The following is a 24,415-nucleotide window of genomic DNA, read 5'->3' on the forward strand; positions in this document are numbered from 1 at the left end:
CTTCCGAACGCCATAAATAAAGTTTTAAAAATTTAAATACTTGAAATTTTCAATACTGTAAAGCGATTAGTTGAATGGAGTAATGTCATTAACCAAGACTAATCTCGATTGGTTAAAAGGAAATCGTCGGACGAATGGAGTTCGATTCCCATTCGAATTTTCTTCTTCTTTTTTTCTTTTTTAATCGAACACAACAACCAATCAAGTACGGAAGATTAATTTTAAAAATGCATTACGATTTCAAAATTTTTAATATCGTAATTACTGAATTTTTAAGATTAAATTTTTTTGAAAAATTCTGCCTTGTTTTAGAAAATTTCTCGTGTTCGAAATCGCGATAGAATGCCATCTAGTGATAAAAATAAATATATTTTAAAATTGAAAGAACGGTTTTTTTTGGGGGGAAAGAAAGAAAAATGTTTGAAAATTAGAAGCGGGTTGTTAAGTAAGCGAATCACAAACACTTGATTTATAGAAAATAAACGTTTTTGCCAACGTGAAAAATGCTAAAATAAATGGTTGGGTTCATGTTACTCATGGTTCCAAAATGGCGGCTCGTCTCCGATTCCAGCAAATAGAAGAAAGGAAACAGTGGGGACGCACGTTCTAACCTAACCTAACCTAACCTATTCTAATAATTTGGTCGGTAATGATTATGGTAATTTATTAGAATAGGTTAGGTTAGGTTAGAACGTGCGTCCCCACTGTGTCCTTTCTTCTATTTGCTGGAATCAGAGACGAGCCGCCATTTTGGAACCATAGGTAACATTAACCAATTTTTGAAAGCGTTTCTACGAATAGTGTGTTATTTTTAAACTTAATATTTTGGCGTATTTTGAACCCCTGTAAAGCATTTGATAATTCTTTTCTTTATTGTGATTTTATTCGAATTAAAAATAAAAAATAAAAACTAGTTAAATGTGTTTTTATTTTTGTCCGAAGTGGCGATCTCGGGGGAAAAAATATCCGCATTGGCTTCTGTTAGGTTAATGTTCCTATTTATAGGTTAGGCTTCTTCCTCAATAGCGAGAATAGAATTGTCAATAACATCTACTATGCTGTATTTGACCCTTTTGAGCCTGGAAGAGTTGTCGTTTACGAAAGCTAACCATATTCAATACTTATAAATGCTGGGATTTTGCAAGATGGCTTTGTACGTCGGATTTATATCGGGATAACGCGCGTTACTGCTTTCCTGTTAGCTCTGTAAAGGCCTGAATCGGAGTACTTCCTGTTACGGTAATCTTCTTTTATCGCCAAAGGCCAAGCTTAATGAGAGGCCTATATTATTTTATACGTCTCGGCTAATTTTTAAAATGTATAGAGGAAAGCCAAATAAGATGGTTTATCTTTTAGAAAACCTACATTTTTAGGGGGAAATATGTCTATTTTTGTAAATAAAGAACAAATATCCTATTTAGTGGCGGATAGTGAGTTGTGTAACGGGTCCATCCGATCCCCGGCCATCTTAACCGTGAAGAATTCCATTAGCAAAGGCACCGCGCTAGGCTTTCCCCCGTTGTTAGCATCACAGAATTCTCTTAAATTTCAGTAAGCCACCGTTACCTTTTACTTGGTAGTGACAATACACAATCGTCGGACTGCATGCCTCTTGGCGATCAACTCCAATGTTGATTTAATCTTACAACTTTTCTAGTTCATTTCGCTGTTTTCATAATTTTAATAAGAGAATATTTAAATAGCCAGTAAAATGAATTATTTATATTAATCGCCGTGTTAGATAAATTTCATAACAAAACCCGGAATCGGTAGCCATGTAGCAAAACAACTCTTGAATGGAGACGAATGAATTGCTGTTCTCTTCAACGAGAAAGATTTTAATTAATGCCAAGTCTGCTACACGATTTAAATTGTAAACCTTAATCCACAACGATCGCATTTACTTTTATTTCGGGTTTAGAAACTTTTCAAAAACTATCATTTTCCAAGAAATGTAAAGGAAAATAATAACAAATCGGTCTCCACGCCGTTTTATTCCGATAAAAATTACGATACTTTACATCGGCTAACATATTTACGACAAATAATTGGAGCGTATTAAGAGTTAAAATTGGAACTTTATTATAGCCGAGATATAAAACATCAGCCTAAAATGAAAATGTAAATCTGCCATAACTATTTTATTCCCCGGGAATTATTTAAAAGGCCACAGCCAGGCTTGTTCCGGAGGCCGTCGATTGAAAATTCGAGTTTTATTTCTTTTAATCAAATAATTATTCATCTATACACATTGGGATATTTATCATAACGTGGGCCAAAATAGATTTTAAAGCGATTTATTATGCGAAATTCCCAAACCGAGCTTCCTAAAACAAATTAAAGGTGCGGCGTTTAAAAGAGAGGGCATAAATTAGTTAATATTGTAAGGTTTTGTTTAATGCAAGAGCCACAGATGTTCTATTTTTACATTACAGAAATCTTTTTCGAATTCAGAATTCTCGATTGAACTTTTTTCGTCCTTTATACGTCTTTCCATTAACGTAATAGAGCCTACTTAATAGGAAAATCATTGTGATTCTCATATATATTCAATTAAGCTCCGATGTCTAAACGATTTCCTATAATTCATTAATTTTCCAATCATATATACACAATTAGAGATCGGCTGGCAATCTTTAGAATTTAACTAAGTATCTCGTTTATTCTCTTTCTCGTATCCGAGATAAAACGGTTCCTACCTAATTTCCAATAAGATCAACTTTACGCTTATACACCAAACCGTTACTTTTGTTTTAAACACTTGTCTACAAACCGGAACCTTACCGGTTTTACGGGGAATTAATTAAATAAAAATTAGGCCTACTTATATATATATATTATATACAAATATAAAGTACTTGCTGTTTTCTCTAGATTCCAGCTTTTGTTAAAATGAAAGCGGTTATCAAAAAGTTCGCTTTCGTGCCGTTAGGTCGGCGTTACGGTCGGCCGTTTCCTGACACGTGCAGTACAAACCAATCACGTGATCGGCTGGCTGGAAGTTTTGCGAGTTCGTGACCCCATCAGTCGCTCACTACTAGAGAAAACGGCGACAATGAGACCGAGATCAGATTCTCCAGATTTCCCTGTCAGGGATACAGTAATACACACAGTCACTCATCCCCTCGTAAGTAAAAAGCAAGTTATATTTTTTCGCGGTAATTACTACGGCTTCAACCCGTAAATTTTATAGTTTTAGTTAGTAGCGTGTAAGCGCATAAGATAACTGTCTCTGGCCAGGCTGTACAGAGAAAAACGAAGGTTTTCCCCGATGCCCCCCCTTTTTTCGAAAAGTTGTTCCATCTCAATTAAAAGGCGCGTTTAAACGATATTTTAATTCAATCTCTTAAACCGAAGCTATTAAAACGCATTTGGAACTTGGGTAACATTTCTAATCATCATATAGAGAGCATTGTAATGAGATGTGTCGATATTTCGGTGATTTTTCCACTATCTGGATGACTCTACCTGACTCTTAATGAACGTTTATCAGTCAACACTCATTTGAGAATTTAATGATAGTATTCGATGATGTTAAAACGCGGCTAATTTTATCATTAATTTGTTGCTCGCAACCGATATTAGGAAAATTCAAACTGATTTTTACGGATGTTTTTGCTTCTTTTTTTATTTCCTTTTCTAGTCTCCAGCTAGTGACCTGGATAAAAGTTCGACCCGATCTATTTTTAGGGACACGACTTGACCCCCTCTAGGGACAAGACAGACTAAGTCCCCATCCGGTCATTTGTCCCCGAGGTCGGGTCTTGTCCACCTGACACCGTTCTCAATGACATCAGTGACAGATAGTCTACAAAGACTAATTTAACCTCTGTACAAACTGCTTCAATTAGTTTGGCAAGAGATAGGCGTGGGCCATCCGACGTAAGACAACTTTTGCTTGTTTATCCACGTACTTTCCATTAATACAATGGAGGAAACTGTCTAGACTGATATATAGTTGATACTTAGTCTACTTTTCGGAATTTTCTTACTTAATGAAGTAAACCCGGACGGCTTAAATTCGTTAAATATTAGAAAATAAGATTGTTAAAATCGATAGGCATTGTCGGTACTTTATCGATAGTTTTCCGACCAGTGTTTACCACAGGTTCGTATTTTTACCTGAAAGCCTCTTACGTGCTTCCCTGCATGCCAAATGGAGCTTGCAGCAAAACCGCACAACCAGGCGCTAAGCTTATTTAATGTTGGATAACTTTTTTCCTTCTCCCCCATCGTTATAGAATTGATCCGAGGCAATACGGAGAGTATACTTTCGAACACTCTAAACACTTTTAAAGATCTAATTTCGAACAGTCTAAGAGGAAGCGGGCAAATTGACAATTCGTGACTTTGTTGGTTATTCCAAGCACGGATTTAGAACAATTCCTCATAAAACGTTATCGAAATAGCTAAATGTCTAGGTAGACAGATAAAGACAATGTCGAATTTTTTTCTTCCTTCTGTTCCTTCCTTTCTTCTCTCTCTGCACAACTAATGACGGACACTGCGAATCGTACAGTATTTCATCGCTTTTATGCCACTTTTTCTTTCTCCAAAGATAAAAAAAAAAACGGTAAAGATCTTAAACACGGCCATATTTATTACGCTTTCTGTCTCTGCCATTCGGAAAATTATAAAGTCGCGCTCAAATGAAGTTTCTACTAATGATTTTTAATAGAAAGCGAGAAGGAAATTAAAGAGGTGGAACTTGTTTAAAATTCCGTCTACTCCTTGTATACTTTTTAAAGATTTCTGTTTACCTAAGTTTTTGATGTTTACTAAAAAAATAAAGTTTAAAGTTTGTAAAAAGATTGAAGATAGAGAATTTACAAAACATGGAAGGGATGAAATATATAGAAATAGGAGCGGCGAAAGAAAAGAAAAATAAGACAATAGGAAATACAGGCAAAAGAAAAAGAAAACGAGATATATAAAACGTTAAAAGTAAATAAGTTATTACTCGATAATTTCGTTTCGAATACAAAACGAAAAGGAATTAGACGAGAGAATCTGGCGTAATTCCGAGACGGGCGCACGTTAGAAAGTAACTATTGAAAATATTTTTTTAAACCGAAATGCGTCCCTCTCACTCATTTTGATAAAAACACTTTCTATCAGTTTTTCTGTCTTTTCTGCTGCCTAATTTGTTGCCCGAATGGGGAGGTTGTAATCGCAAGGTAATGACGGGAGTGAGGAAAAAATTATCGCCGTTACCTAGGTAACCGTTGTGATGGAAACAATTATTGAAGCAGAAAAGTGACATTCGTGTATCCTTATCACCAGCGGGCAAATCTTTCCAACCAACTCGAACCATTTTATCAATAAAAGGACTAAATGGTGTGCGAAAATACAAACGGACGATTTAAGGAATTTTTTTTTTCTTTCTTTCTTTCTTTTTTTTTTTTCTCTTTTTTCCCGCCTCTTTCCTTCTCCGTGTGAATCCCTCCCCGGTATTCCACGTCGGGATGTGTAGTTGACTTTTTGTCAATCTTTGATCGGTTTGTATCTTCTATTCTTTATTTCTGTCTCTTCAGGAAAATGAAGCGATGATGGATCATGAAGAAACGGGTGAATCTGCCATTAATCTGTCCACTAACCACACGACACGTTCCGCTTCGTCGCCGACACCAAACGGCAGCGTCGATGTCAAAAACGGAGACGTTCAGGTAAGTTTTACCCGAAAAATTCCCATATTTTTATATATATATATACTTTTAATCCGTGCGGACTCTCTTAAAAGGATTGGACTACCGCTCGGTCTAGCGGCTCCACCTATAGGTGATATTTCTAACTAAAAAAAAGAAAAAAAGAAAAACCACGGAGCGCCTCTTTACTTCGTCATCCCCTCTCTCTTTTCTTAAATTCTATGCAGAAGGCAAAGCGGTCATCCATGCCCAAACTGTTTCTATCTTAATGGTTACTATTCAACCTTAATGGTATCGATTGCCGGCAACTAACATAATGTATGTCATTTACTTATTTATTTTTCTCTACTTTCTACGAAACCGTTACGTTGATATTGTTGGTTACCGTGACAACCGGTGCGAAAGTCCTCCACCCACCCGAACTCATCACGTGATCCGTGACGTGTCCGAGAACTTCTCGCTACGCTGACCACATGTCCGTAAAAATTGGACAAATAACAGAATTCGCACGTTCGTTTTTTTTTCTGCAAAAAGGAAAGAAAAATTATACCGACGTACCCTTTCGCAAAAACTAATTTCCTTCTAAAAATACCCTTTATTATTTTTAAGAACCCGCCCCGAGTATCCGTCTATCTGAATTTAGATCGTTATCGAGTATTTTATAAAAAGTTTTATAAACGAGGATGTGATAGAATTGTCAATCTCCTGTTATTTCCTATTTTTAACACAGTGTTTGCTTTCCGCAAAACTCTTGTTTGTTTCCTGTTTCCTTTTGTTATTTATAATCAGTGTTTGTATCCATAATTTTTATTAACGGCAGACACCGAAATATTTAGCCATTAATCTTTTTTTTTAAAATATTTTTACTGTAGATCTGTTGGTATTTATTCCCCGTTTAGTCTGTTTCGATGCAAGAAAACAGTTTTATACCGTGTATTTATAAAGATCTCGGGCATATAAAACTTTTTCTTTTAGGGCATTTTCTTCTTCTGTTCTTATTTTAAACTAGAAAACGGTCGTAGGACCGTCGAGAGAGAGGAAAGCCGGGAAATTTTCCTCGGTCCCGAGCATACTTATTTAAATTAATACTAACAGTAGGTAAAATCTTTAAGATCTTCTCGGGGTACAGGCAGATTTGAATTAGGAGGTCCCACGTAGTACAGTGTTGACTTATTGTTTGGTGGGTGTTGCAGGCAATTGCCCTTTTTTGCCCATAGAATAACGCGAATAAGTGTTGCTTTTTATTAATAAAGAAACACTTTACGTATTTCATTTATGTAAAAAAAAGGGGGGGCAAAAGAATACGGCGGGTCCCTTACACGTTCTCGACGTCCCCGCATGCGATCTAAATGAGAAAGAAGCTTTTATATACGGTATATTTGCATATTTTGGTATATAAAACGGAAAGATTCGAAATTAATCTCTTAACAATAAGCTTCTATGTCAAATCTTAAAAAGTGATCCGAATTTGCCAGTGTATGGCAAATACAATAGTTATTTCTGGTTTAAAGACGTAGATAATGCATTTGTTTTCTGTCGAAAAATTCAGATTTTCTAGACACGAAGACTAATTCAAAAAATAAAATCTTGTTTAGAATTAGCCGAGTGTCTAAAAATAGCTAAAAGCTTTTTAGCGTGAATTTCTTAAACGTAAACAATATTTGTTTTGAAGTTTCGGCGGCTTTTATTCTTCTTCGATATAGATTCTCAATACGGGAACGGCACGATTTTCGTCGGTGACCGACAGACATTGTTGAATAAGTAAATATTATAAAAGCTGTTGTTGTTATTTGTTCGGTCGTAAAACAACACAACTAGTTGTTGTTGGAAAACATATTTTGAAATTTGTAACCATGACAACTGTTGACAATTTCAAGAGCGGTCAATTTTTTTTCTGTTTTCTTTTACCTGCCGTGTACTTGGCGGGCAGAAACGTTTCGGATATTAATGTGTCTACTACCAAAATACGGAATACGAGTGTACGGCTGCCCGATCGCACGATCGAGTAAGTTGACGTCAGGCTATTTTGAAAATCTGGTTTAAAGACGGCAGAAAGTTTTTTTCTCTCCCCTTCCCTCTTATGTACGAGGGGACGTGAACATTTCAGATAGACATTCTATTATTGGCAATCACATCCTGTTTGCGGTTTTCGCTAAATTAGATAAATACGTAACTAAAACGGAAGTTTTTCAGTCATCGGATATCACGATCGCTCCGAGATAAAGGGAGAGAAAGAGAAAAAGAAAGGAAAAAAAAAAGGCAAGAGACTGAATTTTCACTTCACTTTATTCCTTCCCAACTGTAATTTCATTCTCGCAACTCCGGGCTTCAAATATTGGTGGACTTGAGGACAAACACACCTCCCAGGAAGTAAGGAACGAACCTTCTAGACTTTCCCGGTCACAATCGGCAAGTGTTTGTCTTCTGTACCATTGTAACAAGGAGCGATGTTTGCTTCGGAACTTGTGCAAATACAGGAACCGTCTTGGTTATTGGGCTGCCGTGAGCTTGCATAATCTATAAGTGTAGGAACATCGTGATTGTCTTCTATGTGAGAATAAATACAAACTTGATTGGCTGCTCCATTAGTTGTCATGGCGACTTGTCATCTCAAAGCAGGAAATTTGTTACCCGGGACGACGGAGTGTCAACATTGACGGTGCTCGGGAATTTTGTACGGTCCCCCTCCCCGATTCTAGTTTTCTTTATGTAGAATGGCGAATGGATTTTAACATGGTTGTTATTTAACTTGCCCATCAGACTCGGTTGCATACTCGACACGCCCTATTTTTATAAACCGTGCAGCGTACCGATGATATTTGTCGCTTATCGCTAACCGCATCCAGATCGAATTTTACGTAAAAAAATATATATATATATATTTATATTTACAGCTGCATGTAACTACATACATACGCTATCTACGTTATATATAATATTTAATTTTCTAAGTCCTCCCCTTGTCATGTTAGTTTGTTTACTAACATGCGTGGCAGTCGGTAACAAATACCTCCACACACAAGACTGCGACGGGGGAGGGCCGCAACGAAATTTCATACTGCACGTTTCTTTTTTCGGTCTTCTACCGTCACGGGGCCTTTCTACTTTCGGACATCCATCACATTATTATTTTAGCAAATGTTTATCCGCAGTTTTCTTAGCCGCAATCGCTTTTAATTATCGATAGTGTTCATTAGGTAGGTAATACTTCTCAACCCTGTCAACTCGAGCATTAATGAGAGGTTTTCTTTTTCTTACGAATTTACAGCGTAATTATCTATTTTTATTGATATACCATATTTTTGTTTTGGCTCTCCGTTTTATATATATAAATTGTATCATAAATAATTTGTTCTAACCAATTAAAACATGCACATACATAGGCACAGACACACACACACACACACATATATATATATATGTATATAAAAAAATCTCCTGCACCAGCAATCGAAAATTCTGATCTTTGAGGGGATTTTTTTATTTTTTTTTACAAACTTGCTTTGATATATTTCTTATCTAAGCAATGATTTATTAGCTTGGATTTTTTTTTAATTCCTCCGTTTAAAAAAAAAAGAAATCCAAATTTTTATCAATTAATTAAATTTATTCAGATTCAAACTTCTAAACTTTTATTATAAACTGTGGAATTTTAATTAAAATTTAGCAATAGAATGTTTATATAAGAATGTTTTGAAAAATTTATATTAATATATTACATAAATTAAATATTAATGCAAATATTTCTATATTTAATTAATTAAAAATACTTTAATGAAAAAGAAAAATGATTTCTTTTAAATATTAATTTTTAATGTCTTAATAATATATATTTTTCTTTCTAGATATTAGAAAATTAATTTTATTATTGATGGAATTAAACTTTAAACTTCTATTTAACTACATTTTTTAAATTATTTATATTTATTTAAAAATTAAATTAATAAATTAAACATTTTATTAGTATTAAATAATTGAATGGAAAGTTTGCTTTTCATTTGTTATATATATATAAGCCTTTCATTGTTAAAAAAAACCATGATTTTGTTTTTTGTCACTTTAACATTATTGCAATTGAGCAACTGTTTGTTATCCAACCAATGAATCCTATTTCCATGACCTTTTTCCTTGCTTTTCACCACACCCAAGTGTTACTATGACAACTATAACTAAACAGTATATGGAACAGGTAAATGGCATATCATGGGTGGAACAATAATACTTCTTAATGTCATTTGGCATCATTCATGCAAGTGATCTTTACCTCCCTCCCCAATAAGCTTTAGGAGTCTCCTTGAACGTTTCCGTCCCGTTCCGTTCGAAGTATTCCGACTTCGACCGTGCGACGAAATTCGTATCGTTTGTCTCGAAACGCGATAACTAATCTGAAAAATTAATTAATTTTCTATAAATATAGATTTTAAAGGACGCGAAACAATTTTTAATAAATATTCTAGCCACCGATAATAAAAATAAGTTCTTTTTTATTTAATTGAATTACATTACAATTTTAATCATTAAATTTTTCATTTGTTTTCTAGACTTCCAAACCACAGAGATCCAAATTAAGCCATTCTTTATCTGATGGCTCATCTCTGTTATCTCTTTCTCCATCATTATTAATGATGAATCCTCAATTATTGGTTCGTCAGCAGATGCAACAGCTTTTACAACAACAAGTTCTTTCTCCGACTCAGATTCAACAACTATTGCATCAACAACAATCCTTATTTTTACAACAACAGGTTTGTTTTAAAAATCGTTACGCGAGTGGAAGTTTTAATAAAAAGCGATCGGATAATGTCTCACTAGCCGTTTTATTACTTTTTATTATTATTTTAGCAACAGCAACAACAATTAAAACAGCTCGAATCGATGATACCGCATCTCCAAGAACAACTGCAGCTAAACATGGTTCAGCAAACACAAATATTACAGCAACTTAATAGTGCCACTTCGGGCTCGGGAGAAAAAGTTAATAATCGTCATCAGTTGCAAGTTCAACTACAGCAACTTGCCGTGCAACAACATCAGTTGATGCAACAGATACAATTAGGCCATCAACAGTATTTCTTAGGTAAAATTCTTTCTTAAGATTTTCATCAGAGAAAATTCTGATTTTAAAATTTGCTAACTTTTAATTCTACAGCTTTTTTAATGAATTTAAAATTGTTAAGAGTGAAACATTTACATTTACATTTTATTAAAATGTAAATGTAAATAATAATCTAATCGACGCAAATAATTAATTATCGATTCGTTGTATTTATTAATGTCGATCTTCTCGTTAAGTTACGGTCCAGTTAATACCGATCTAAATGTTTGCAAATATAAATAAAAACATTTTAAAATAGCAAAAAAAATATTTTAATACCTTTTTTTAATTATATTTTTATATTTAGATGTTTGTTTCATAATAATCTAAACATTTTATAATTGAACATACAGTAAACTGTTTATTGTAATCACGTTATCAGTATGCAAAATTTTCAAAATTATTGCAATAAACATATTTTACTGTACTTATATGCATTATAGTTTTCTCATATGTTTATTATAATATCAATTCTATTAATTGACGTAATATGAAAAATGTAAAATAAGAATTTAACTTATCTTTTCTGAAAATTTGACATCTTGACATTATTAGGTCTTTCTCCAAATGATCTCCAAAATTTTTGGAAAGAAGGAAATGGTAATCAAGAAGAGAATGGAGCAAAATTGACAGGACTTAATGGATTGTTACATTCCCCTCCATTAATTAGCAACCAAACTTCAACATCTTCCCAAGCTGTCAATGGCCAAACAGATGTATCCACATCATTCAATCAACCATCTAGTTCCATTTCTACATTAAAGGAAGAAGTTAATAGTGCCTCAAGTCCTTCCAAGCATCCTTTATATGGTCATGGTGTCTGTCGGTGGCCTGGTTGTGAAACTGTATGTGATACACAACAGGCATTTTTAAAGTAAGACTTTCAAAATTCATTTAATAAATCGTGATTTTATTCCATCACAAATTAAACATTTGGAAAACTATTGCTTTTCTATAGATTTCAAAAATCATTCTTATAATAAAATCACATTTTTTAATGACTCTTGAGCACTAAGATTGGCCTTACTTTACTGCTAGACTTATTACACCACCACAGGACATCAAATTAGACTTAGAAAAACACTATTTTATTTTCAGTAAATATTTCTGAAAATAAAATAGTGTTTTTCTAAATCTAATTTGATGTCCTGTGGTGGTGTAATAAGTCTAGCAGTAAAGTAAGGCCAATCTTAGTGCTCCAAAAGTCATTAAAAAGACTAGACAAGAAGCGTATCATAGTAATATTTTTTACTAATTAATTTTGGATACCGAATTGTACTTATTGAAACAAGATATTGCATAAAAAATATACCTAAGTATTTAAATATTCTGAATTTAATTACATTAAAATTAAATTACCAGTATGTAACCTTGGAAGGTGTACTTTTTGAAACTTCAGATATTTAATTTGATATATTCGCATGTGACACATACCATAAACAGAATAAATATTCTAACATATAGAAATGAATACTGTATTTGCTTGTTCATAAATACTCAAAAATGCATATAAGCAATTAATTTAAGGCAATTAATAGTATTAATTTAATACTTAATCATTATTTTTGTCAAATTGATGAACCGATATTTTATTTTGGATATTCGTTTATTCTAAATAATAAAAAGTTTTTAATTCTGTTAATTTTAATAATTTTTAAATTATTAATAATAAGCATTGAAAATGAATATCAACTAACTCGCGTACAGTAAAGTATCAAATTAAAGTTTTTCGGACATTTTGAAATTTATACCAACTCGGCTAACGTATTTTCTTTTATATTTTAAACAAATAAATCACTTCATTTTTTTTATTTTATTATTTTATATTTTTAATTTAAAAAAATACAGTTGCTAGTATGTAAATTATAAGCACAAAGTTTTATTATATTTTAAAATAAAATCATCTAAGTAATTCAATAGGTATTAAAAGTCACCAGATTTGTAGGTCTAAACTCGAGTCGTGGTCTCTCGTAAAATCTCGGATCAAAGTAATAAAAATTGTAGCCCTTACGAGTTTCAATCTTATCCTTATCATTAATTGTCTTCCCATATTTTTCAAAGATTTGTCTCCGAATTGTGATAAAAATGAATCTACCAAGATTTTATTGCATATTTTCCAAACCTTAGGATATGAAATTTTATGCCTGTTTGATTTTGGAGAACTGCCAATAAGATGGCCTTGACCTTCAAATGTTGTATTAATGCCAGTGGTTTTTTTCCCCCTCTAATAAGATTATATCTCATTATCCTTGAAAAATAACAATTAAATCAAGACAAGCTGCCATAGTGTTAGAAGAAAAATAGTTAATTTTTTATTTCTATCTTAACGCTTTAACAGAATTCAAAACTATTATAGTTTATTACAAAGTTATATAAAAATGATTTTAAAAAAAGCAAAAATCATAATTTAAATTACATCATCATTTTTATGCTATTTTATAACTATAAATCGTTTTAGTAGTTCATGCTATTATGAAATAAAGTAGAAAAGTAGTGATATAAGCAGAAACGGTAGCATTTTACATTTCGAACGATGTAAATGCCGAACGTACCGAAACTTGACATTAAATGCGCTAAGTTTCTGCATATAAGTTCATAACACAGTTAAACGAATATAATTAATAGTGTCGTTAGAGTATGTGTTACTTCTGTTTTAAAAATGACATTTAGTTCTATTGTTTAATAAAAACAAAATATCTAAAAAGTTAATAAAGTAAACTCACGTATTTTATTTATTATAGTTATGATGTTTATCGTGTTTTTATAAATTCAAATTTTAAAGACTATATATGAGATATTCCAAATATTTGGATTTATTTTATTTTATTTTTGGTATTCTTTCCTTGTTTGACTGTTTCATTTTCTAAATAGTCTTATTACTAAACCAAATGCAATATCCTGTTATTTTTTATTATATAATAAAAAAGTAAATTTCAAATTTATTATCACCTTAAATAAATTATACACGTTATCTATAGTTAAATACAGAAAATTTATTTAAATATGAGTATTGTTTATATTTTTATATGTATGTTTAAGAATATCTAAAATAATTAAAACATAAAATCTGCCATTTTATGTTTTTAATGGCATTTTTTTTATATTTAATTTAAAAATACATATTTATAATATAGTTTTGATTATTTTTTAAAATATTTTGAAAAAAATTATTAAAAAGAATTTAATGTATTAAATGATTAAAATGATTATCTTTATCTTAATAAATTTTAAATTAAATCATTAAATATCTTAAAACATCATTTCAGAAGTAGAAAAATTAATAATAATTTATTTTATCGTTTTTCCAGGCATCTAAATACCGAACATCAATTAGACGATCGAAGTACTGCCCAGGCTCGTGTTCAAATGCAAGTTGTATCACAACTAGAACTTCAGTTGTCAAAGGAAAAAGAAAGGCTTCAAGCTATGATGCAGCATTTGCATATGACACAGCCATCTCCATCTAATAACAATTCATCTACTTCCAAAACAGATACAGTAATATTATTATATTATTAATTATATATTAAATTTTAAAACAAAATTTTCTATATATACAAAAGTTATTAGTTCTAGAAATATATTAATAACTTTTGATTTTACATGAATATTTATGTGTAGAAGGTCCTTTATATATGTTGCACCATTATACATTATTTCACATACACATTGTTGATTAATAATGGTAAAGTCAATATAGAATGAATATATTTACACTTATATGATTTGAAAAGGAACATACCTATATAATTTCCAAAAATCCTTTTTTCTTTCTGTAATTCATAACTTCTTACTATGTATAAAATATGTATCAAAACCTAAATACAGTAATAATACATGCTAAATATTTAATACAATAAATAAATTTTATAAATGGTATGTAGTGTACAGTGTATATTACACAATATTATTAAACTTAATTTTAGAGATTATACAATGAAATAAAAATGCAAATAATAAATAAATAGTAATTCCTAGAAAACAAATAATGGAACTGTGGCAACACACAGCAGATCCATGGTGTCTCTTGTATATCAACAATGTCCAGTTTCACATTATTTTCATGAGTGAAGAGGCACTGTGAATATACATTCCATAATATTTTACTGCTCTCATTACGAGTGAAAAATATTCAGAAAAATGCCCACTATAGTGAAAAGGCAAGGTAATGTGACTTTAGATTGGGAGTTTCCAATCTTTTTCACGTATTAACCCCTTTTAACGGACAGCCCTTAGGCTATGACAGATAATATCTTCTGATAACTTCAGTAATAATAAATACATATTTTTAGTAATACAATCTTTGAAGTACTGTTACAAATAGAATTGAGCAAATTAAAATGCTTAAAACATCTACAGAGACAGCATTTTCATACATTTTCAGATAATGGCAAAGTGCGTAGATAAAACAGTTCAGTATATAACATAACTTGCCAAATTCCGAATGTATAGTTTTATGATTCTGTCAATATTTTCTGGTTTGAATATATCTCACAGAAAAGTATCATGCAGATAGTTTGTGAAAATTTTAGAGTTCTGTTTACAGAATGAGACATAACATGAATATATAAGAAAGGTTTATGTCTTATAAACAAGGGTTTTAGAACAGTTCTTATAAAAAAACTGAAAACCTTCACTATTCTTGAAAGTGAGCTTTTACTAAATATGTTTTTTCTTGTATCTTTTACCATATATGTTATCCTATAAACTTTTAGAATTATTAATAACTCTGCTTCTTGCCCTTACATTAATATTATTAAACATATTCGTTTTTTACTTAAACTAAAAACGATTATAGGAATTACAACTTTTTTAGTTTATGTAAAATCGAACATGTTAAATAAAATATTAGAAATGAATGATTTTTATTAATTTCTTAATATTCTATAACTTAAATGATTTCCCATATACATCTTTTTTATTTGTTTAAATTTAAATTTAAATTTAAAAATCGCATACAGACAGAACTTAAATTCTCTTCCTTATCCACTTCTTGCACTTAGATCTTCCTTTCTTATTTAATTTTTTAAATTAATATCTGTTTATGCATTAACTTCTACCAGAAATTGATAATTGCTTACTATTCAAAACTATTTTTAGAGCGATAAAATTTTTGAAATATCTAAGTTACGTCAAGACATTTGAAAATTTATTATATACGACGAGGATCATTTAGTAATATCAATCAAAATTTGACAACGTTTTCAGTTGTTTTACAAAATACAAAGATACAATGGCATATTTATTGTAAGATTCTAAATAAATTAAATAAAAGCAGTAACAATATTTTAATATTTTAAATGTTGTCTTAACCAGTCATAAAATTAATTTTAGTATATTGTAAAGACAAAATTGGAATATAAAAGTTATTCATTAAAACATAGTTCATTGAAAAAATGATATATTTATATTCTTATATTCTTACACAAAATTAATATTCCTTTCAATTAAAATTTTATTATAAAATTATCAGAAATTTTCAGACCAAGTAATAGTAAAGAATAAATAATACCTGATACATTTCAATAACACGCCTTCGACTGCCGTAAATCATCGGGCTATAATTTGGCAATAATAATTATAAATTACTAATAAATTATTGCCACATTATAGCCCGGTGATTTACGGCAGTCGAAGGTGTGTTATAACAAATCTACAGTTTGTAACGAGACGTTCGCTGCAATAAAATGATTACACAAAATGGATAATTTTTATGTGACAAATGATTTGAAATCTTTAGACTGATTATTAGTCATACTTTCTATTAAAATTCGAATCAATATAATTTGCAATATTAAATATTATTACGTTAATTTTTATTTCAGCCGGCAACATCCTCGGCAAAAGTATCTCGTCTTTCACCACAACTTTCGACAATTGCTTCCAGTTCCTCCTCGCCCTCTCTCTCTGCAGCCGTAACAACTATGTCTACTTCTACAGCAATAGTGCCAGTACCAAGATTATTACCACAAGTGCTTCAACCACCAGCACCCAGTAATGTTGGACCAATGAGGCGGAGATTGGGAGATAAAAATTATTCTCCAATTTCAGGTAATGAGAATGGTATGTTCAATTAACCTGCACAAGAGTTTTGTATATCTGTGCTAGATATTTATTATTTCTAAATTTATATTATACTTATTTCAATTAAAGTGGCAGTTGGTTTGAAAAATTGATAGGGCTAATTTACGAAATAGTCGTATTTTTTATTACAATACTTTATTCTCGACACTAAGATATCATTAAAACTCAAAATTTAATTTTATTACATTATAATGGAATCATTCAGGATATCAGATAACATTTCATTGGTATAATTGATTTTGATACATTTAAATTATACTTAGAATAATTAATAATTTAAATTACTAAATTTTAAATGATGGAAAGACAAACTATTTAAGATTAACTTCCATTAAAAAGATAAAGAAAGCTATTATACTGATACGCCTTATGTATTTTACTTATGTAAAGAAAATAAACATTACAGTGATAAAATTAAAACAGTCATTTAAGATTAACTGTAAAAATTGTAATACAAATAATTAATTTTGTTATTTAAAACAATACAAGAATTTTTTCGATCATTTCTATTATTTATTTTTCTAGAGATAAGGATAATTTTAAATGATATGATAATGTGCTGTTATCCTCACTTATATAGTTGTATTACATTAATATATATTATTCGTTAAATAACATACAAAAACATATACGAGCATAATCAAAATTGCTTTCATAATTAGCAGTGAAACAAACTTGACTCCATGCTTACTAATTAAGCATATTTTTGTAAAAGAATTTTAGTTATTTTAAACTTATTATAATTTATACAATACATTTTCGGTTAATGTTACCTATGGTTCCAAAATGGCGGCTCGTCTCCGATTCCAGCAAATAGAAGAAAGGAAACAGTGGGGATGCACGTTTTAACCTAACCTAACCTATTCTAATAATTTTGTCGGTAATAATTATGGTAATTTATTAGAACAGGTTAGGTTAGGTTAGAACGTGCGTCCCCACTGTTTCCTTTCTTCTATTTGCTGGAATCGGAGGCGAGCCGCCATTTTGGAACCATAGGTAGCATTAACCACATTTTCATTAATAATCAGTTTTAATTTGCTAAAGTTGTAAGAATCAAAATTGTAATTTGAGACTTATCTGTTGTATTAGTATTCATAAATATATATTTGATTATTATAAATTAATTTTAAAATAGAATAAAAATAAATTTCTCTGAAAAATTTTAAATGAAGATATGGTATAAACTTACAGTTTAAAAAAAAAACAGTCAGTTGTTCTGTTGGAGATTTATTAAAGATTTATAATTCCTACTTTAATCATAAATTCCAAATGAAAATTTAAAATTATTTTTGTTTTCAAAAAACCTTTTTGAATTAATTAAACATCGTCAAATAAATTGAAAGAAAACAGTATAAAAAATTAATAGTTGTAATTGTTAATTTTCTACATTATTTTAAAACTGAATAGCTCTTTCTAGAGATATTAATAAAACAGTTATTATGTTTTTTTATGACTATAAAGAATTAAAATAAAATTTAAATTATCAATTTTAATCCTTTTATTCAGTAAAAACTATGCCTTCTTATATCTATTGGGAAATATATACTTTTGTTACATGCTCTTTTTTGTCAAAAAAAAAAAAACAACTATCTTTAAATGTAATCAAATTTTACTTTTTTACTAAATATACAAAATTAAATTCCACATATGAAATATAGTAAATAATTTAAAATATAACTACTTTGGGACTTGAAATTAATGGCTTTTGATTAAAAATTTAATCCATTTTAATTCTTTTATTGTTAAAATTTTAATTAAAATTCACTTAAAAAGTTTTTTTTCGTGATTTAAAATATTTATATATGTATTTCAGTCATTATTTAAGGCATTAATATGTTGTTTTCTGTTTAAAGTAGACAGGTTACTCATTTTATTTCTTGGATTGTTTGGTGATTTGATTATCGGTGATTGAACTTTATGTTATTCTTTTAACGTCTTTTTATGAAATAAAATCATCAGTTTATAATTACACCGATGATTTTAATTCCACGAATTCCTGGCATCGGTATTTTAATTAATACTTTTAATTGCAAGATTTTATAACGTAACTGTTTTTATTACTCGAAATAATAAACAAACTTAGGGCACGTTCGTAAAGTCGAACGAGTTAATCGAGAACGACGTCGTCGTTATTTTTATTTCGTTAGACTTTTCGAACGAATCGTTTATAACTAAATGGCTGTTTCTAAAATCGAAGATATGAATGTTGCTAGTGCAGCCTTATCCGAAATATTTTTCTTAGATTGCTTCGGGTGGACAGTTATTTCAATCATTTCACCTTTTAATTCATAATTTAAATGCTCGAGCAGATTTAGAAACATCGATATCGTCGGGCACCATTTTCTTAACGAAGTAAACTAACTCTTTCCTTCGTCGGCTTCGTTCGAAATGTCTATCGCCGCAAAGCGTGCGCACCGAGTGAGACTACTACTTTTTGAACGATTCGTTACTAACACGTTTAACTCTTTTGACTTTACGAACGTACCCTTTGTATTAGTTATATCTTAGTAGTAAATTTGAGTTTTGCAATGTTTGAGTAAAAAAAAAATTATATAATTTTGCTATTGTACAAAATTCTTCCTTTAACATAAAAGAAAGCATTTTTGATAAATTAATTTTTACTTTAGGTTTAGATGTACCACTTCTTCCTGATTCACCAATTAGGAGGAGAGTGGCAGAAAGGTCAAATCTTGATATAAATGAAGGTAAACACTACATTTTGAAGGATAAAGATTCAGATTTTTATTTTTACGTATTTTAAAATATAAGTAATCTTTTTAAACGATTTAAAATCTCAGTTATTAAATTTTTTTTTATTAGAAATTAACAGGAACAGAGAATTTTACAGAACTGCTGACGTTAGACCACCGTTTACATATGCTTCACTTATCAGGCAGGTAAGTAAAATTAAATTACTTAAACACGAATATGGCTAATAATTATTAAAATACATTACTAGATACATAAGTTAACTTTGAAATATTCAGTTGCACATTCAGACATTATAACAACTTTCATGGTTGAGTATTCATTTCACAAATAGTATTAAAAAATACGAAACTGGACGTGGCTGTCGTGTAACTTTTTACAGACAAATTAAAAATTTAAAATATAATTGACAAACTTCTTAATAAATAGATTTTTTTTTTTACTTTTGGATCATTCTGAACATCAATAATATCATCACATAAATAAATTTTTTATTGAAATTATTTTTCTTATAATTAGTCATATTTGAATTAAGTTTAATCAGTTAGATTATATCTTTAAGATGTAAACTTGAGAATTTTCATGTTTTATAAACTAAAATTATTTAATATGAAAATTTTTCAAGTATTTGAATTTTATTTTCATAGAATTTTCAATATAGTAAACATCAATAATTTCAAATCATGAAATTCACAAATATAGAAAATTCATATAATTCATATAAGTTTAATATTACTTCTCAAATTTGAATGTAAGAATCATACCTTGTAATCTTATTGTTTAATGATTGATTAGTATTTCATTACATATTGCATAATAGCTTAATTTATGTATAGAAATTCACCATATGTCGTGGCGCAGCTTGCTTGGCCTGTGGGGCTTTTGTGCCAAAAAACAGCAACCAACCAACCAACCTTCATTGATTTGTGTCTTTCACCAGGTCAATGGTGTTTTGTTGTTGTTCCTCTTTCTTATTATTTCTTTGCTTAAACCCTGCTTTTAGAAAACTGTTATTGATTGTCTTTTCTGTAACATTCTTCCAAGCATAGACTATCATCTTCATAGCATCCAAAATGTTGATAGTGGGCAGCACCGGATCCAATAGTTGCGAGGCCCGATTGAATTCTTTTTTGCGGGGCCCCTCAAACTTTAAATAACAAAATTAATTAACAATTAATTTACATATTGAAATATGTTGTGTTATTTTTCATAACGATATACCTAGATATTTATTTTTGTAACATGTACTATTTTTAAATATATAAATTTTGATGTGATGCGGGGCCCCTTCAAGCGTGGGGCCCGATTGGCACCAATCGCTCCAATTGCCTAAAATTCGGCTCTGATAGTGGGAAGGGTATAGCCATTGTCAATGGCATCTAGAAGTTTTTGAACCAATTCTTTTTTGTATCACTTTGAACCTTTGGATGATCTCTTGATTTAGGGGTTGTGGCTTAGATGTGGTATTTGCAGGCAAAAACCTTAGAGTGATGTTTTTTAGAGTAGGGAGGTTGAAATGAGCATTGCAGTTACCAATGAAAAGAATAATTTTTCTTTTTTTTTTAAACTCATAGATTTTTTGATTCCTTTCAACCAGTCACTGAAGATTTCACTTATCATCCAAGCTTTCTTACTTACTTCGTATGTTATTGGAAACTATTTCACTTTTGGTAAACATCTGGGCTTTGCAGAATGACCAATCATCAGTGGTGGAAGTTTTTCACTTACAGTTTGATTAACTGCTAAGAGTACAGTCACACATACTTTACTCTGTTTCCCATCTTAGCACTCTTGTCTCTTAAATATCACTGTTCTGTTTGGTAAACATTGGAAAAAATGGCCTGTTTCATCTGCATTGAGGACATCCACTGGTTCTTAGCCTTGAATAAGAAAAGGGCTCCTTGATCCACTCTTTGCTAACACTTTGAGGCACAGACACACTTTCACTGCAAAGTTTCCTGAAGACAATGTTGTATCTATTTTTAAATCCCTCTAGCCACCCATTGCTGGCTTTAAATTTGCTATGGCCAAGTCTTTTGGAAAATCCTCAGTTTTCCTTTGTAACATCATTCTGCTAAGAGGAACTCCTTCCTTGGTCACAACATTGCACAAACCATTTTCTTACACATTCATCTGTTTCTGGAAAAGAACATTTTTGATTTTTCACTTTCTTGTTATTGTTTTTGAAGTTTTTCTTTACTAAATCTCTGTTTATTATCATCATTGATAGAGTACTTGATGGAATATCAAACATGGTTGCAACTTCATTTTTTCTCATTTGAGGATTTTCATTCAAAACTTTTAAGATTTTTATTTTTTCTTCAATTGAAAGGACATTGAACTTTCTTTTCACACTCGCCATTTGCTTCTCTTAATGTTGCAATCACAAATTTAAATAATGTCAAAAAACCGTTGGTCAAGGAAAATTTGTTAAAATTCATTATAACATACCACCTGGAATAATAACCAAGAAGGTGCAAGTCAAACTCATAGCCAATCAGAGAAAAGCAGTTTTACTTGCAACTTGTGTACTGTATTGCAAGATATGTTTCTCAACTATAATTTTTGCTATCAAAATGTAGCCACCGAGCTTTGAATTTGTCATTGACACCTTAGTCCATAATTCAAGATATAGGGGTTTAGGGAGAAAACTATTTGAGATAAACAAGAAAAACATATTGAATTTAGGCTGCAAATGCAAGGGGAAAAATAAATTTCAATATAAAGAGGTTTTCGAGATAGACAAGGTTCAACTGTATATACAAAATTTATGTTTTCTTGTGGTAGTTTGTTACGTGACGTAGTGTCGTCCGTGAAGGAAATGTACAAACAAAAGAAAAGACACACGAAAACTTTCTATATTACACAATCCTTTCTTTATTTATGACAAACGAGTTTGGTTTTAAGGAATTCTAACTGTTCTTGTAAACTTTACAAGATTCAAGGTGCATCACGTAGGGTTTCTTGTTGGGTTTTCATATAAGTCGAGAATATAATTTACACATGGAATGGTCACGTAACAATCTTCTTAGCCCAACTGTGTAAGTGAAGCTTACTAACTAATTCTTAAAACTACCTTAAAACTAACTTAACCTAAGGAAGTGAAAATAGAGGTAGTAAAGTGATGAATGAGGAAGAGTGGAAATCTATAGTCACCTGGGATTTGTTCTCTTGTCTGTGCCGATATGCTCTTTGGGTAGGAGTTCTTTCGGAGGTTATTATTCCTGCCGTTTCGATGATTCCTTTGCTGGTTGCAAGATTCTTCAGTATCAAATTCTCTTTCCAATTCAGTACCTAGGTACAATTCTTTTCCCATACCAAACTATACAGTTCTCTGAGATTCTTAAAGGCGTCTTTGGGCCTTTTGCTAATACAAAGTTCCTTCCGTACCTTCTTTCTTAACAGTCTTTGTCCTCTCGATTTTCTCGTCATGATCTCCCTTTGACCTTCTTAGCAATGCGTCTAACCCCTTCGGTCTCCAGTCGAAAAACTGATCCAGTCATTTTTCACCCGGTTACCTTATCTCCTATTGTTCTCTTCCTGTTTGTAGAATGGCTAATCCTACCCAAAGGCAATAACGGTCATCCTAGAAAGTTCCAGAAAGGGATAGAAGAAAGAAATAGAAGAAATCACAGAAATAGCATAGAATTATGACTATATACAAATATACATGTTTTAATATATACATATATATACGGCCGACGCAGAAGGCCGAAGATTACAGATTATGGCCACATTCTCATAATCTATGAGAATGTGGCCATAATCTGTAATCTTTTCCAATCCATTTCAAATGTCATGATTAGTTATTCGTGTTATATTAACTGATTAGTCTGTTTCTATCAAATACTAACTATTACTTGAAAACTGTCATGTCAAATTAACAAAAATGAAGAAAAAGGGAAAAAACAAAATCAATTTTGAATCTAACAAAAAATCTTTAAAATTTTTTTGTAAAATTATTATATGACAAATTAAATACTAATATTCCTCATTAATTATGAGAAGCTATTGTATTTTATTCCTAGAGGTTAGTTATGATTAGATATATGTATGCCTAAAGTGTTGATGTAAATTAATATTATGAGTAAACAAAAAGCTAAATTTTTCCATGGTTACTGACATTCATTGTTATTATTGAAAGCTTTTTTTGATTTTTTTATAAACTGTTAAAAACTTCATTTGCTTATAGTTTTCTCATATAGATTTCAATAGAATCAATTATTAACAATAATAATTTTTTTAGCCACTTGTTAGTTCTAATTTTTATTACGTTATACAGTAAGAGTATCAGAGAAGTTGCATGATACAACAAACCTGAAAGTTACATAAATAACATAGTGCATTTAACTTTAAAATTCCGGCCGAAACTAATATCAGTATCAAACTACTGAATTTCTCATCATAATTCATTAACAGGATTAGTAAAAATAATTTGAAATACAGTGGACATATGCATGGATGAGTTTTCAGATGTTTTATATAAAAGTTTAACTGTTTCAAAGTGTTTATTTCACTAACAACCACAAGGTTATCTACCAATATTTTGAAATCTGTTCAATTAGCAATAGCATAGATATCGTAATGTAATTAATGCAAGTAATAACTATTTAATGAAAAAGTAATAATAATAAATTTGACAGTACAAAAGATTATTAGAAAAAGCATTATTTGTGTAAATTTTGATTGCCCGGAGTTGAATGACTTGACTTGTCAATTAGCATTTGTATCATTCTGTATTTGCGTAAACTTTATTATTTTTATATATTATGTTATTAATTTTAAAATTGAATATTTACAATCATAGTATTAGAAATTTCATATTTTTAATAACAAAATTATATATTTTTTTTTATTAAAAGTTATATATATTTGTAGTTTC

At 30.5% G+C, this 24,415-nt stretch overlaps 2 protein-coding genes across 6 annotated transcripts in view; one reads left to right on the top strand and one right to left on the bottom strand.

Moving 5' to 3' along the window:
* The window catches only part of LOC136980625 (3-hydroxyacyl-CoA dehydrogenase type-2-like), a 268,457-nt gene extending 261,553 nt beyond the window's left edge, over positions 1-6,904 (bottom strand). The window contains exon 1 of the mRNA XM_067276767.1: positions 6,899-6,904. The gene's annotated coding sequence lies outside the window, so the exon portion shown is untranslated. The remainder of the gene's footprint in view (positions 1-6,898) is intronic.
* Positions 1-24,415, top strand: part of LOC136980551 (forkhead box protein P1-like) — a 69,085-nt gene that overhangs the window by 30,505 nt on the left and 14,165 nt on the right. For 3 of the 5 annotated variants that reach the window (XM_067276702.1, XM_067276695.1, XM_067276708.1), the window contains exons 4-11: positions 5,535-5,666; positions 10,187-10,390; positions 10,488-10,722; positions 11,296-11,614; positions 14,049-14,238; positions 16,566-16,803; positions 19,452-19,529; positions 19,645-19,721. In XM_067276702.1, the coding sequence (XP_067132803.1) occupies positions 5,547-5,666; positions 10,187-10,390; positions 10,488-10,722; positions 11,296-11,614; positions 14,049-14,238; positions 16,566-16,803; positions 19,452-19,529; positions 19,645-19,721 (1,461 nt within the window). In that variant the 5' untranslated portion in view covers positions 5,535-5,546. Of the gene's footprint in view, positions 1-2,897; positions 3,128-5,534; positions 5,667-10,186; positions 10,391-10,487; positions 10,723-11,295; positions 11,615-14,048; positions 14,239-16,565; positions 16,804-19,451; positions 19,530-19,644; positions 19,722-24,415 lie in introns of those variants that run through there. The other 2 variants (XM_067276683.1, XM_067276688.1) reach the window with 2 other exon arrangements.

Source organism: Centruroides vittatus, unplaced genomic scaffold (genome assembly GCF_030686945.1).
Source record: "Centruroides vittatus isolate TY-2023 unplaced genomic scaffold, ASM3068694v2 contig_1159, whole genome shotgun sequence".
NCBI classification, from domain to species: domain Eukaryota; kingdom Metazoa; phylum Arthropoda; class Arachnida; order Scorpiones; family Buthidae; genus Centruroides; species Centruroides vittatus.